The following is a 15,310-nucleotide window of genomic DNA, read 5'->3' as shown; positions in this document are numbered from 1 at the left end:
ACGTAAATGCAAAGTTAATGAATGATGAAAATTGGTAAATTACCATATGTAGTAAAACTGTATATTTAACAAGCACTTTCATGGTAAATAGTTGTTGAAGTTATTAAAAATGTATAAAAAATGTATGTAAAAACTTTTACATACTTTGTGCTATTAATTACATGCTTCACATGTTTAACGTTATTTTAGTGTCGTGTGTAACCTCAATGTGTTTTTTTCTATTGTTAATTTTCTTCATAAAACAAATTGCTTAACTATGGTAACCAGTATTTCCCCGCCTCCTGAGCGTATCCACATATGCCAGATGTGCAACTTGAATCCCGTCTGTTCCCTAGTTTTTTCAAAGCCGTTGCTGTATTAACAATCACTTAACGATATAGAATTCAGCACAATAAATATAGAAACACCATACAAAACAAGGCCTCAGAAAGTGTGTCTCTGAATTGTACTCTGAGAGATAAAGTGAGTGAACAGCGCTAGAATCCTGTCATTTCATCCAGGTATCGCCTGCTAAGAAAATCCCATGAAAAATAGCTAAAATTCCAAATTTTGGGGAATTTCGCCTTTAATTATGGAATATTCAAGCTGTGTTCATTAGTTCCTGGATATTATCATAGCTTGTGTGTGTGTTTTAACAGTCCGAGTCATGGAGTCATCATCGCGGCATTGACGCGGCATTGAGATAGAGGGTGTGCGGTCACAGTAAGACGCAGTGCAGCCTCTGGGAACCCGAAGGTCTGTCCGCCCGCCATTTGGCTTTCCTCTTCTTCGTCAGGCCCCACTCTGGGATCTGCTGACTGTAAACCAAGATGAACATCAAAGCTATTGAGATGAATGGGAATGCTAACACATAGTAGCCAGCGGATTTGGACTCACCGTATCACTCTTACGAGCTCGTGAAACGCTTTGTCTACATTCATGGGCGGATCCTTTGCACTTGTTTCAATATATGTGATCTGTGATGAAGACACGAAGATTCAGCAATTAGTAGATGTAGATGACACAATTTGCATTGTTAAAAGCGCTATACAAATAATATTGACTTGACATGTAGACGTTATTAAAAATATATATTATTTATATTAATATTACTACTATAAATAATAATTAGTATTACTTATTTTATTATTAAACATATTAGTACATTCATGATTAGAAATATAAATGAAAAATTGAGTATGAAATCAAAATTGATTCTATTTCTACACAATGGATTAATCAATAATAATAATTATTTATTATAATTATTGTAATAATAATAGTTATTGTATTATTGTAAAGAACATTTGCTATTTTTAAAAAGTATTAAATAAACGTTTCAATAACAAATGTCTAATAATAATAATAATAATAACAACAACATGAAAATGCAAAAATAAAATGTAATAACAACAATAATAATATATAAAACATTAACATGTATGTAAAACAGTAACAAATCAATTGATCAATAATAATTATAACAATAATAACAATAAAATCAATGATGTAATAATATATATATATACACACACTTATAATAATCTAGAAAAATGAATGAAAAAGCCAACAAGAAATCAGAATTGACATAATAACATTGCTGGACTTATTGTAAACTATTTATTGGTTTGCATTATTGTAAAAACAAATTGGTTAAAACATTTAGATAGCAAATGGATCAATAACAACAATAATAATATGAACATTTAAAATATAATAACAATAATAATATTAATTATAATAATAATTAGTGCTGTCATACGATTAATTGCGATTAATCACATACATGTTTACATAATACATGTATGTGTACTGTGTTTATTTATAATGTATATATAAATACACACACATTAGGGATGTGCATCTCCATAACTGAGGCCGATGCGATACGCATCTCGATGCATAGCCAATAAAGCAGCTAGCGATGCAATGGAAAAAATATAATCGCTTTTATTTCTTTGGCTCAGACAGACAGCAAAACATAAATTAACTTATGTGTCTTCTGACTTCTAACGCCTCGAGGCCTGTTTCATAAAACAAGTTTACCAAATAGGCCAGGCTTATTTCAGTTAGTCTGACTCACTGTCAAATGATTTGGTTCCATAAAGCTAATTTAACAAAGATCGACCTCAGTCACTGTGGCTACTTATGCTGGAAAGCTAACCTGGTTCAGGGCAGGCTAACTGTCAGGCTAAGCTGAGCTCACTGACCAAAAAAACAATAGTTGTTTCAACTTAAAATAATTTGTTACCCCGCTGACTTAAATTTTTTTAGTTTAGTCAACTAAAATATTTCAGTTGTCCCTTAAATTAACATTGAGTAACTTAAAATTTCAAATTGGCTAAACTAAAAATTTGAAGTCAGCGGGGGTAACAAATTATTTTAAGTTGAAAACTTTTTGAAACATTTTTTTTTTGCCTTTCTCTCTGGTTTTATAACAGCTGTACCTTATATAGTTAGAATAGATAGCATTAGAAGATTACAATCTAACATTGCTCTTTACAGCATTAACAATCACTAAACTAAAAGTTAAAATCACTAAATTAAAACTACATTTTAACTGCTATAAGAAACACACATGAACTCATCTGAGCTTAGAAATTAGGACTGTATTATCTTACATTTTATTTACCCATTACAATAGTCCCTTTACAGTTATTGCTATCGTGAAATGCTTATGACTCAGAATTATTATGGATATATTTGCATAACTTTCTAATATTTAAAGATGTCAAGTCAGGTTTTGGACTTTAATCCCCGTTTTTCCTCAGGTCTCTGCAGTGTTGTGATTCGTCATATTCACGCGCAGCAGTGATGAGAGAACGCGCTTGAAACACAGTTTTGAGAGGAGAATTATATATTAATAAATCGATTTTTACCGATGCAAATATGTTAGAAATGATGCATCGCGATACAAATGCCAACTTGTACCGATGCACACTTTTTAAACTGATGCATTGCATCGTTAACTTTTTCTGCCGATGCACCGAGCGAATCGGGGAATCTTCCCATCCCTAACACACATACATGTATAGATTTAAGAAAAATATGTTATGTTTATCTATTACATTTATTTAGATATTAATAAATTATATGAATATGAATATATACATATTTTAAAAAATATATACTGTATGTGTGTGTATTTATATAATCATAATAAATATACACAGAACACACACATATATTATGCAAACTAAAACTGTTATTTTGTATGCGATTAATCACAATTAATCATTTGACAGCACTAATAATAATAATAATAAAGCAATTAAAAATGAATTCTTTAATAATATAATAAATTATAATGCTAGTGTTTATTAAGTGTTTATTAATTAGTTTGCATATAATGAAAAATTAAGGATTTTTTTTTAAGTATTAAATAAATGGATTGATCAATAATAATTATAATAAATATAATGTAATAATAATATAAACAATTTTACAACAATTTAAAACAATTTGGAAAAATTAATGAAAAAGTCAACATGAAATCAAAATGTCGTTTTCTTTCATGGGTTAAATGTGTTAAATGATTCACGCTGTGTTTGGAAGCCATCTCTCGTCCCTGCTCACTGGTGATCTTGCGTAAATGCACCAGATCAACTTTATTAGCCACCAGAACCATGGGAAACGACTCCCTGCAACACACACACAATAAAAACACTCAATAAATAACACTGAAAATTAGTGCTGTCAAACGATTAATCACATCCAAAATGAGTGAAAGTGACGTGACATGTGGCCAAGTATGGTGACCCATACTCGGAATTTGTGCTCTGCATTTAACCCATCCTAAGTGCACAAACACACACAGCAGTGAACACACACACACCATGAACACCCGGAGCAGTGGGCAGCCAATGCTGCGGCGCCCAGGGAGCAGTTGGGGGTTCGGTGCCTTTCTCGAGGGCACCTTAGTCGTGGTACTGAAGGTGGAGAGAGCGCTGGTTATTCACTCCCCCCACCTACTATTTCTGCCGGACCTGAGACTTGAATTTGCAACCTTTAGGTTACGAGTCCGATTCTCTAACCATTAGGCCACGACTTCCCAAAAGTTTTTGTTTACATAATATATGTATGTGTACTGTGTTTATTTATTATGGATATACAAATACACACACATACAGTATATAGTTTGAAAATATTTACATGTATGTACATTTATATATTTATATTATTGTATTTTATATTATATATAAATATATTTAATATATAAACATAGCATATTTTTTTTAAATACATACAGTGCCCTCCAAAAGTATTGGAACAGTAAAGACAAAATTGCTCTGTTGGTTGTGGAGTCAAGACATTTACAAATATGATTAAAAGATGAATATGAGACAAAACTACAGAATGTCACATTTTATTATTGGGTGATTAAGTCAGCTCTAACTGACTTCCACTTTTCTTTTAGCATCCAAATTGCTTGCTTTTCTCTAAAAGTCAGCTCCCTCGTCTTCATCCTGGTTTGTGTGTGTCATCATCGAATGCAAGATTCAGAATACAGAAGTAATGGATATAACTGATACGACACATTCCCTGCTTTTAATATCTGAAGAATTAATGCAACAGGACACAGCTGATCACTTAGAAAGACCTGTGAGGCAACTGCTCCAATACTTATGTTCACATCAGATAGAGGGATGAAACTCTAAAAGTGCTGAACTTCTTAGCTGGTAAAACATCTATGTTGAATCACCCAATAACTGCGTGTTTTGAGTTTGAGCTCCATCAAGTTGATTCTTTTTCGTCTATTTTCTATCTTAAAAACTATTTTATACACTATCATTTTCATTTCTATAATGTGTGAATATATCCACTATAGCATTCTAAAACAAAACCAATCAGAGCGCCTTGTTATCACTAGTTTTATTTTGATTTCTCGAGCCTGCTATTAGCTTATAGCCCGTTAGCATCGGCAGCATGGCTGCCGCTAATCTCGTTTAGATTGCTAATACTCTATTCACACACATTACCGTTGTTTCACTGTTACTTGCTTAAATAGCGGATTTGTGTCTACCTTTGAGTGCAGGTGAGGACACATTTGAGCTGCATTCGGTGCAGCTGGAGCTGGAGGTCGTGGAGAAGCAGATCCGAAACCTGGTGGAGAAGCAGGCCCAGCTGAGAGCAGCTGTTAGATATGCAAAAGAAATTTACATTTAGCTGACGCTTTTATCCAAAGCGACTCACAATTGCTATATATGTCAGAGGTCGCACGCCTCTGGAGCAACTAGGGGTTAAGTGTCTTGCTCAGGGACACATTGGTGTCTCACAGTGGATTCGAACCCAGGTCTCTCACACCAAAGGCATGTGTCTTATCCACTGCGCCATCACCACCCATCACGCCAGAGCAAGAAATCTCTCCAATCTCTTGCTCTGGCTACTGTGTATAGACCGCCAGGGCCATATACAGATTTCCTAAAAGAATTTGCAGATTTCCTCTCAGATCTATTAGTTAATGTTGATAAACTGCTAATTGTCGGAGATTTTAACATTCACGTTGATAATACAAATGATGCGTTAGGACTTGCGTTTACTGACCTAATAAACTCTTTTGGAGTCAAGCAAAACATCACCGGGCCCACTCATCGTTTTAATCATATGCTAGATTTAATTATATCGCATGGAATTGATCTTACCGATATAGATATCGTACCTCAAAGTGATGATGTTACTGATCTTTTCCTTGTATCGTGCATGCTGCGTATTACTGATATTAATTATATGGCTCCACGTTATCATCCGGGCAGAACTATTGTTCCAGCCACCAAAGACAGATTCACAAATAACCTGCCTGATTTATCTCAACTGCTCTGTGTACCCATAAATACACATGAACTAGACGAAATGACTAGCAACATGGGCACCATCTTCTCTAATACATTAGAAGCTGTTGCCCCCCTCAAATTGAAAAAGGTTAGAGAAAAACGTACTGCGCCATGGTACAACAGTTATACCCATTCTCTCAAGAAAGAAACTCGTAATCTTGAGCGCAAATGGAGAAAAACTAACTTGGAAGTTTTTAGAATTGCGTGGAAAAACAGTATGTCCAGCTATAGACGGGCTCTAAAAGCTGACAGGGCAAAGCATATCCGCAAACTCATAGATAATAACCAAAACAATCCAAGGTTCTTATTTAGCACAGTGGCTAGATTAACAAATAAACAGACACCGCCCGATCTAAATATTCCCTCACAGTTTAATAGTAATGACTTTATGAATTTCTTTACTGATAAAATAGATAACATCAGAAATACAATAACAAATGTAGATTATACTGCGTCTAGTATTTCAGCTTCATTCATCGCACCTAAAGAAAAACTATAGGACAGGAAGAGCTAATTAAACTTATCAGTGCATCTAAACCAACAACATGTTTATTAGATCCTGCACCCACTAAACTACTGAAAGAGTTGTTACCCGTAGCAGAAGAACCGCTTCTCAATATTCTCAAAAAATTATCTTTAGGTCACATCCCAAAACCATTCAAGCTGGCGGTTATTAAGCCTCTTATTAAGAAACCACAACTAGATTCTAATGAACTGGCAAATTACAGACCCATTTCAAATCTTCCGTTTATGTCAAATTTTTTTGAAAAAGTTGTGTCTGCTCAATTGTGCTCCTTCTTGCAAAAAAATGATCTGTATGAAGAATTTCAGTCAGGTTTCAGGCCCAATCATAGCACAGAAACTGCACTTGTTAAAATTACAAATGACTTGCTTCTTGCTTCAGACCAAGGCTGCATCTCATTGCTAGTATTACTTGATCTTAGTGCTGCGTTCGACACTATAGACCAGGACATACTCATAGATCGATTACAAAACTATACTGGTATTCAAGGGCAGGCTTTAAGATGGTTTAGATCCTACCTGTCCGATCGCTACCACTTTGTTCATTTAAATGGGGAGTCATCTCAATAATCACCAGTAAAGTATGGAGTACCACAAGGATCTGTCCTAGGTCCTCTGCTATTTTCAGTATACATGTTGCCTCTTGGTAATATTATTAGAAAATACGGGATTATTTTTCATTGTTATGCTGATGATACTCAACTATATATCGCAACAAGACCAGATGAAACTTCTAAACTATCTAAACTAATAGAGTGTGTAAAAAATTTTAAAGATTGAATGACCAATAATTTCCTCCTATTAAATTCAGATAAGACAGATATATTACTTATTGGACCAAAAAACAGTACACAGAATCTCTTGGATTACAATTTACAACTAGATGGATGCACTGTTACGTCCTCTAAAGTCAAAAATCTGGGTGTTATATTAGACAGCAACTTGTCCTTTGAAAATCATATTTCCCATGTTACAAAAACAAATGCAGAAAAGCTAGTTCATGCATTCATGACCTCTAGACTGGACTATTGTAATGCACTGTTAGCTGGTTGTCCTGCATCTTCAATAAACAAGCTACAGATAGTCCAAAATGCAGCGGCTAGAGTTCTTACCAGGTCATGAAAATATGATCATATTACCCCAATTTTACAGTCTCTGCACTGGCTACCTATTAAGTTCCGTATCATTTACAAAATATTATTACTTGCCTATAAGGCCCTAAATGGTTTAGCTCCTGCGTACCTAACTTGTCTTCTACCACGCTACAATCCAACCCGCTCCCTAAAGTCGCAAGACTCTGGACTTTTGGTAGTACCTAGGATAGCAAAGTCCACTAAAGGAGGTAGAACTTTTTCACATTTGGCTTCCAAACTCTGGAATAGCCTTCCTGATAACTTTCGGGGTTCAGACACACTCTGTCTGTTTAAATCTAGATTAAAGACACATCTCTTTAGCCAAGCATTCACATAATGCATTTTATAATCTTGTACTGCAGTTATATCTGATCAAATGTACATTATTATTATTATTCTTTAGCTTGGGTTGAACAAATCATTTTTGCTTAGATGGAACAGCAGCTACGCTAATTATGTCTCTATTTGTTTCTCTGTTTCTGCTAGGAATTACAGAAGCTTCAGTCTGGATCCAACCCTTAAATGATCTGAGATGACCAAACACCTGAGAAAAGATAATGCCAACCCCTCAGAGGACCTCAGAGGATACCAACGCTCAGACAACATACAGAATTACCAAATAAGTTAAATTATTAAGGTTCTGCAATATATAAATATATTGTGGAAACTTTATTTCCTGTAGAGCTGCTCTGCAACGATTTGCATCGTAAAAAGCGCTATACAGATAAACTTGAACTTGAACAATAAAATGTGACATTCTGTAGTTTTGTCTCATATTCATCTTTTAATCATATTTTTAAATGTCTTGACTCCACAGCCAACAGAGCAATTTTGTCTTTACTGTTCCAATACTTTTGGAGGGCACTGTATATTATGTAAACAAAAACTTTTATTTTGGATGCAACTAATCGCGATTAATCGTTTGACAGCACTACTGAAAATCCGTCTGTAACTCAAACGTGTGTTTATGCGTGTTCATACCGGTCCTTGACTCTCAGAATCAGCTGGTGGAAACGATCCACGTGTTCAAAGCTGGCTTTATCAGTGACTGAAAACACGACGAGAAAGCCGTCTCCTGTCCTCATGTACTGCTCTCTCATCGCACTGAACTCCTCCTGCCCCGCCGTGTCCAGAACTACACACACACACACCGCCACACTATATTATTTACTGGTTTACATTATTGTAAAAAAATATTTCTAATATTTAAAAAATATATTAAGAAAAGATTAAATACTGGATAAAATAAGCACTAACACAAATATACACAGCAAACCCTGAGAGTTTTGTATTTACTTATTTTATTGATTATTTTGTTTTTAAACAAAACCTTTCATTCTTTGTTATGTTGATAATATTTGAAAGAAGTAAAGCATTTGACATTAATATATATATACATATATATATATATACCTTTGTTATATATATTATATTAAAATGTAAAGGTAAAATATTTGACAAATTCATAAATGTAAGATTTTTCAATTTTAGTTCTTAATGTATGGTTTATCTTTGTACTGTACAGGGTATTATATTAAAATATTTTTTCTTATTTTAATATTACATTAAAAGTTCAAATTAAATAATTTACAAATGTATAAATATGTATTAAATTAACCTTTTTTAAAATGTATTTCTTAATTTATGATCTCTCTTTGAATTTGCACTTAGTATCATATTACTTATTTTTGTAATTCAATAATTATATTGTAATTATATGTATTTCTTAATTTATGATATCTCTTTGTATTGCACTTGGTATCATATTTATTTTTGTATTTTAATATATTATATTAAAAGTAAAAAATGTGTAAATATGCATTATTTATTTCTTAATGTATGATCTCTCTTTGCATTGCACATGGTAGCATTTTAAAATATTTGACACTGAATTATTTATTCATAATATAATCAGTATAGGGATGCACGATATTGGATTTTTGCCGATATCCGATACCGATACCAATATATTTATTTTGTTTGGTAACAACACCAAGTCTCTTCTGTGCAGAAATTATAAACAAAATATTTTTAAGTTTGGTTAGTTTTTAACAAGAACTTATTTGTTAGAATTAAATAAACTATAATGAAGGTTTTTTGATAGCACTTTGAAGCTTTGAAAATAACTATAAATAAACTATATATCAATCTCTGTATTTTTCTCCCCAGAAAGATGCAGTGTTAACCCTAACATTTTATTGTATTTATAAGATTTAACATTTGTAGATGGTCTAAAGCAAAAGAGTTGTAAAAATTCTGAAAATCTTTTAGAGCTTATGATTTGTTTAAAAAATAAAACATATTACACATTAATGAACAAATCAGTATATATTAAATTATTTAATTTACAAGTGTCATGTTTGTAATATTTTTTTTCATGTAAGCTATAGCTTCTGACCTTTAAATCAAAACATACTCATTATTTTATGACATCAATTACTGCTTATCTAATCAGAAACACTGTCTAAATGTTATTTGTGTAGGCTATTTTACTTTTAATTTAATTAGAAGTAGGCCAACAGCACCCTCTACAGATTAAAACTCCTTACCGAATGGGTGTTAAGACCTGGGGGAGGCTGTCACTGCTGCTGCTGCACGTGCTATTACTGTTTACTCTATCACACACCGAACGCATCATACGTGCTTTCACAGATTAAATGCAGCGAATCTAATTTTCATTCAGAGAAAACTTTGCTTCAAGAATGAGCCACACTGCTGACGTGATCTAATCACTAGCACACCCGGAGCACATGTGAGTTAACCCATTCCTCTTATCGGCAAGACATATCGGCATAATTTTTCATATCGGGCCGATGCCGATATTTACATTTAAAGCCATTATCAGCTGATTCCGATATCTGCCCAATAATATCGTGCATCCCTAAATCAGTCTTGTTATTGTTAACTAAAACAAAAATTAATTTACATAAAATGCAAAAATGTTCATAAAATATAAAAACCTCAAAATAAGAAAAATGTTGCCTTATCAACTAACTAAAATAAATCGCTGAACTAATAAAAATACAAACTAAAATAAAAACCAAAACTGTAAATATATAAATTAAAAAGCAAATTTTAAATATTAATAAATACTATAACCATTATATAAATAATAATATAACTAAAAGTATAAAAATTATATAAAAATAAGACAATGTAAAATGCTTGTAGTATATAATATAATATTTGATATATTTTACTCTTTCATTTAATTTTCCTTGCAACTTTTATGTCTTTAATATTTGTCTTTAAAATGTCTTAAATATTTAGTTGTATTTATTTATTTAATTGTTACAAATGTTTTGTGCTCACAGAAATGTTTATGGTTAGAAATGACAACTCTTTGATTCTCTGTTGTGTGTTTAATAAGTGAAGGCACTCACCGTCCAGAATGGCCCACTGGCCGTCGATCTCGGTGTGTTTGAGGTACGAGTCCTCGATGGTGGGGTCGTAGTCCGGGACGAAGATCTTCTGGAAGAACTGTATGGTAAGCGCGCTCTTCCCCACGCCGCCGTCTCCCACCACAACCAGCTTATACGTGGGCAGGTTGTCCCCGGGAACCACGCTGGTCGCCATGGAGACAGCTACACCTGCAATACAGAGGAAATGCTGCGTGATGAGAGACGCTGCCGTCGATTTAGTGTGTGTGTGTGTGTGTGTGTGTGTGTGTATCTGTGCTCAAACAGAGGACTAAACGACCCTGTTTCAGTAAATCAGCTGAAATGATTCGTTTGCAAAAGTACATTTGTGCTTTATGGAGTTTCTTTGTTATCAGAATACAATGTTAATTTTTTTGTTTGTTTTTATTATCATTAATAATAATTCTTATATAAATGATGGTTATTATGATTATTATTACTATTATTGTTGTTAAAATATTGAGATTAAAGATGAAAATCAGATAAACTCTCTTCCCGGCTCAATCAGAGTATAGCTGTGCTCACCTGTAGTCGTGAATGCAGTGATGGACAGCTGTCTTTCCTCAGTCGACTGTGTTTGGATTTCATGATTTCACATTCTGGTGGTGATAGTATGATAAATCAGTTTCACGAATTCATTTGATCAGAAGTAATTACGTTTTGTCAGATCATTTAGAGCAAAGTAAATCCAAACTTTGCGAGGCAGATGACGACGTTCTGTGATCAAATACTGTCAACTTTACACTCTCCACAGAGCCACCCAGTGCATGTACTTATAACTGTTTAGGATTTATCATAGATTCCCTGCATTTACGGCCAGCAAATTAACACATAGTAAAATTTGAATAGTGTTTTTATTCTTCGAATAATAATTAGAGACCGAATATTTGAATGTTCGACTATTCGTGCACACCCCTAATTAATAGTAGTAGTAATAATAATAATTAGTAGTAGTACTAGTAGTAGCATATGATTTAGAATTGTTATGATTATTGTTATTCTTAAAATATTAATATTAAAAATTATTTATTTGCTTGCATTTTTGTAAAATCGAAATTAATAATAACAAATGGATTGATCAATAATGATAACAAAATAAATATTCAAATAATACAAAATAATGTAAAAGAAGATAAGAATAAAGTAATAATGTAAAAATATACAACATCAAAATGTATTGCAAAATAATATTCAATTATATATTATTATTAATAGTACTAATGTTATTAATAGTAATAATAAGTATTATTATTATAATTAGTAGTATATGAACAAGGATTGTTATGATTATTGTTGTTATTATTAACATATTAACATAAAAAATACTGTATCTATTTATTGGCTTGCATTTTTGTAAAAATCTAAATTAATAACAAATTGATTCATCAATAAATGATAACAATAATGATGATGATAATTAATACTAAAACAATAAAATGTATGTAAAATAAAAACAAGAATAATGTATTAGTAATGCAAAAATCTAAATGTATATTTTAAAATAATATTAAATAATGTATTATTTCATATATCATTTTTATATATAATATTTTCTTTGTTGTGATCACTGTTATTATTAAAATATTATTCATAACAACTTTTTATTGGTTTGCAATATAAATGGTTTGGTTAAATGGATAAATCAATGATTATCATGATAATAAAAGTAATAATAATAATAATTACTATAAATTACTATTATGTAAATAAAACTAATAATAATGTAACAATAAGGTAAATATATATTAAACATAATGTCAAATAATATGATGATTATTATGTAAACAATATTACAATTAATATGTTCAATAAATAAAAACACATTTTAATAATATAGGGTTAGAAAAACAATATTAACGAATAATATCTTAACGGCCCGGTTTCACACACAGGGTTTAGACTAAACCAGGATTAGGCCATGGTTCAATTTGGAAAATTAAGTAATTTTTAATAACATGCCTTAGAAAAAACATTACTGGTGTGCATCTTCAGACAAAACAAAGGCACTGATATAGTTTAAGATCAGTTTCTTTCAGTTAAAACAGCTCAGACTTACACTTTAGTCTAGGACTAGGCTTAAGCCTTGTCTGTGAAACCAGGGGAGGATGTTTTTATTTTTCCAAATCAATCCAATCCCGAGTATTGTGGTTCATACGGAAAAATATCACAGGAAACATTGAGTCAGTGAGTTGAACCCAAAAACAGGAAGAGTATGATTCATGAATGAATCATTAAGGTTTTGTACACTGATTCATTAAAAAAAAAAAAACAGATACAAAAGAAACAGAACATTCTTCGAAACATCTCGGTTTGCGTTTCGCAAAAGAAACAATGTGAGTTTACAACAACATGAAGGTGAATAAAAGCTGACACAACTTTCATGTTTGAGTGAGCTGCTCCTTTAAGAAGAAAAAAACTGACTTTTAATGTCTGAAATGTCACAAATGGACTCTACATTGGCATAAAGAAGCGAGGTGCAAAGCGAGGCTTTGAGCTAAAACTGGACGAATAAAATTACGTCAAAGACCTCCAAAATACAGAGCCCGACAAACACGAGCTCTTCTGTTAGGATTCAACACTCTGAAGTGCTGGATCTTTAGCCCTGATGTCAGATATGCCAGTCGCGTTTCCTGTCAGCCACAATACAGGTAAGTTCAAGATTTCCTTTCTGAAATCATCAGGAATATGAGTCCACTTCTCTATGATCGCAAAAACACCTGGATCTAAATCAGGCCATTTATGATTCATATAGCAAATTCTAGATAATATGTACAGTTAAAATCTGTGATTTCATACATGACTTGCTGAACTTGAGATTATTGGAGAATGTTTTACAAGAAAATACAATTTCAGTCTTTCTACGTTAAAATTTAATATTTAATTCAATGTGTTACTTGTCATTTCATTGTAATTTCTGGGTTAAAAGTGTTTCTACACCAATTTTTTTCACTGTACACCACAGTTTAAATGTGCAACAAATCGGCGAAAAATAGTGGTTGAACGATACTATTGCCGATAAAAATATTACAATTTAATGTCTGAAAATATGATGTACACAGTAAAAAGAAATTTAAAGATTTAAATAAAACAACGATTGAAGAATATTTTACAAAAAAATTATACTATTTCATACTTTCTTTAAAATGTAATGTTCATTTTCATTGTATTACTTGCCGTTTCTTTGTAAATATTTCAGAAATTTATTAGCAGTTTTATTCAAGGATTTTTTTTCAGTGCATACCACAGTATAAAAACAAACAAAAAAATAGCTATTCGTGTTGCGAATAAATATTATGGTTATATGTTGGCAAATAAGATGTATATAAACTTGCTCAATTCAATTATTCTCAAATATTGAATTAAATATTCACTAAACATACATTTAATTTACTTAATCATATAGCTATATTTGTTCAGTATTTGAAGTAAATAAAAAAATATCTGAGTAAATAATTCTCACAACAATTGTACTGAAAAGCATTAATTAATTTGATAATTTTTTTACACATATTTTTAAAAAATATTTAATTATTTAATTAAAAGAAAAATGTGATTCACTTGTGTGTGTGTGTGTGTGTGTGTGTGTGTGTGTAGTTTTTTTTTATTGAGTGTAAAAAATATTTGAGTAACTATTTCATAATGGAGGGTTGGCATAAATTGGGTGCTGTTAATCTAAAAAAAAAAATCGGTCGATTAATCGGTCATCAACTGTAGCTACATGTGTACTGTAGCTAATTTCCATCAAACTATTTATTCCACTATAATTTGAATGTATATATTTGCTCATGATTTGTGATATATATTATCAAGGCAGGCGCATATCAGTACACCCTTGATCGTTCTGCACGGGTTGCCTAATGCATTACCCATTAAGCTTTATCTCTGGTACGTGCATGCATATCACTGTTCTCCATTACATGCAGCTGCATTGCAAAGAACGCATCTTCCTGGCAAAAAGGAAACAGTGTCTTTTGCATTTTGAGATTTGTGTGATTTGCATGTGCTTGATGTTGCAATTCACCAATAAGGTCAGTTCATATGTTCATGCATAATGCATAAACGCACGACTCAACTGGTAAAACATGCATATCTACATAAAAAACAACCAGTTATCATAATAAACGCACGTTTAATATATAGAAACCGTAATTGCATTCCTTGAGAGATGTAATCAGCATGCATTTAACTGGCATACAAGATTTAATGATATGCATTCAAAATTACCTTATCACAAGACGACAGCATATGCCAGTAGCCCGTTCCGTTTCCACAGATTTTGCTGCCGACATTACAGAGTAAATACACACGCGGAAACGTTTGTCTATTTGTTATACAATTGGATGCAGTGGCTTTTTATCAGGCCGCGAGAAGAGTCGTTTTCAGTTCCTCACACCTCGAGAGCGTTCACTGTTAGTTGACACTGATT

The 15,310-nt window shown here is 32.3% G+C and overlaps 1 protein-coding gene across 1 annotated transcript; it reads right to left on the bottom strand.

The window, feature by feature from the left end:
* Window positions 1-697: 697 nt before the first annotated feature.
* On the bottom strand, window positions 698-11,050 carry LOC306867562 (ras-related protein M-Ras-like; the record flags this gene model as incomplete). The annotated part of the gene is made up of 5 exons (XM_079413293.1): window positions 10,849-11,050; window positions 8,447-8,600; window positions 3,521-3,620; window positions 877-956; window positions 698-797 (listed from the first exon to the last, which is right to left on the bottom strand). The coding sequence occupies exons 1-5, from the start codon at window positions 11,039-11,041 to the stop codon at window positions 698-700; spliced, it is 627 nt and encodes a 208-aa protein (XP_079269419.1). The 5' UTR covers window positions 11,042-11,050.
* Between the last annotated feature and the right edge of the window lie 4,260 nt (window positions 11,051-15,310).

This window comes from Barbus barbus (assembly GCF_936440315.1).
Source record: "Barbus barbus genome assembly, chromosome: 49".
Classification (NCBI taxonomy): domain Eukaryota; kingdom Metazoa; phylum Chordata; class Actinopteri; order Cypriniformes; family Cyprinidae; genus Barbus; species Barbus barbus.
This window is presented reverse-complemented; position numbering and strand designations above follow the sequence as displayed.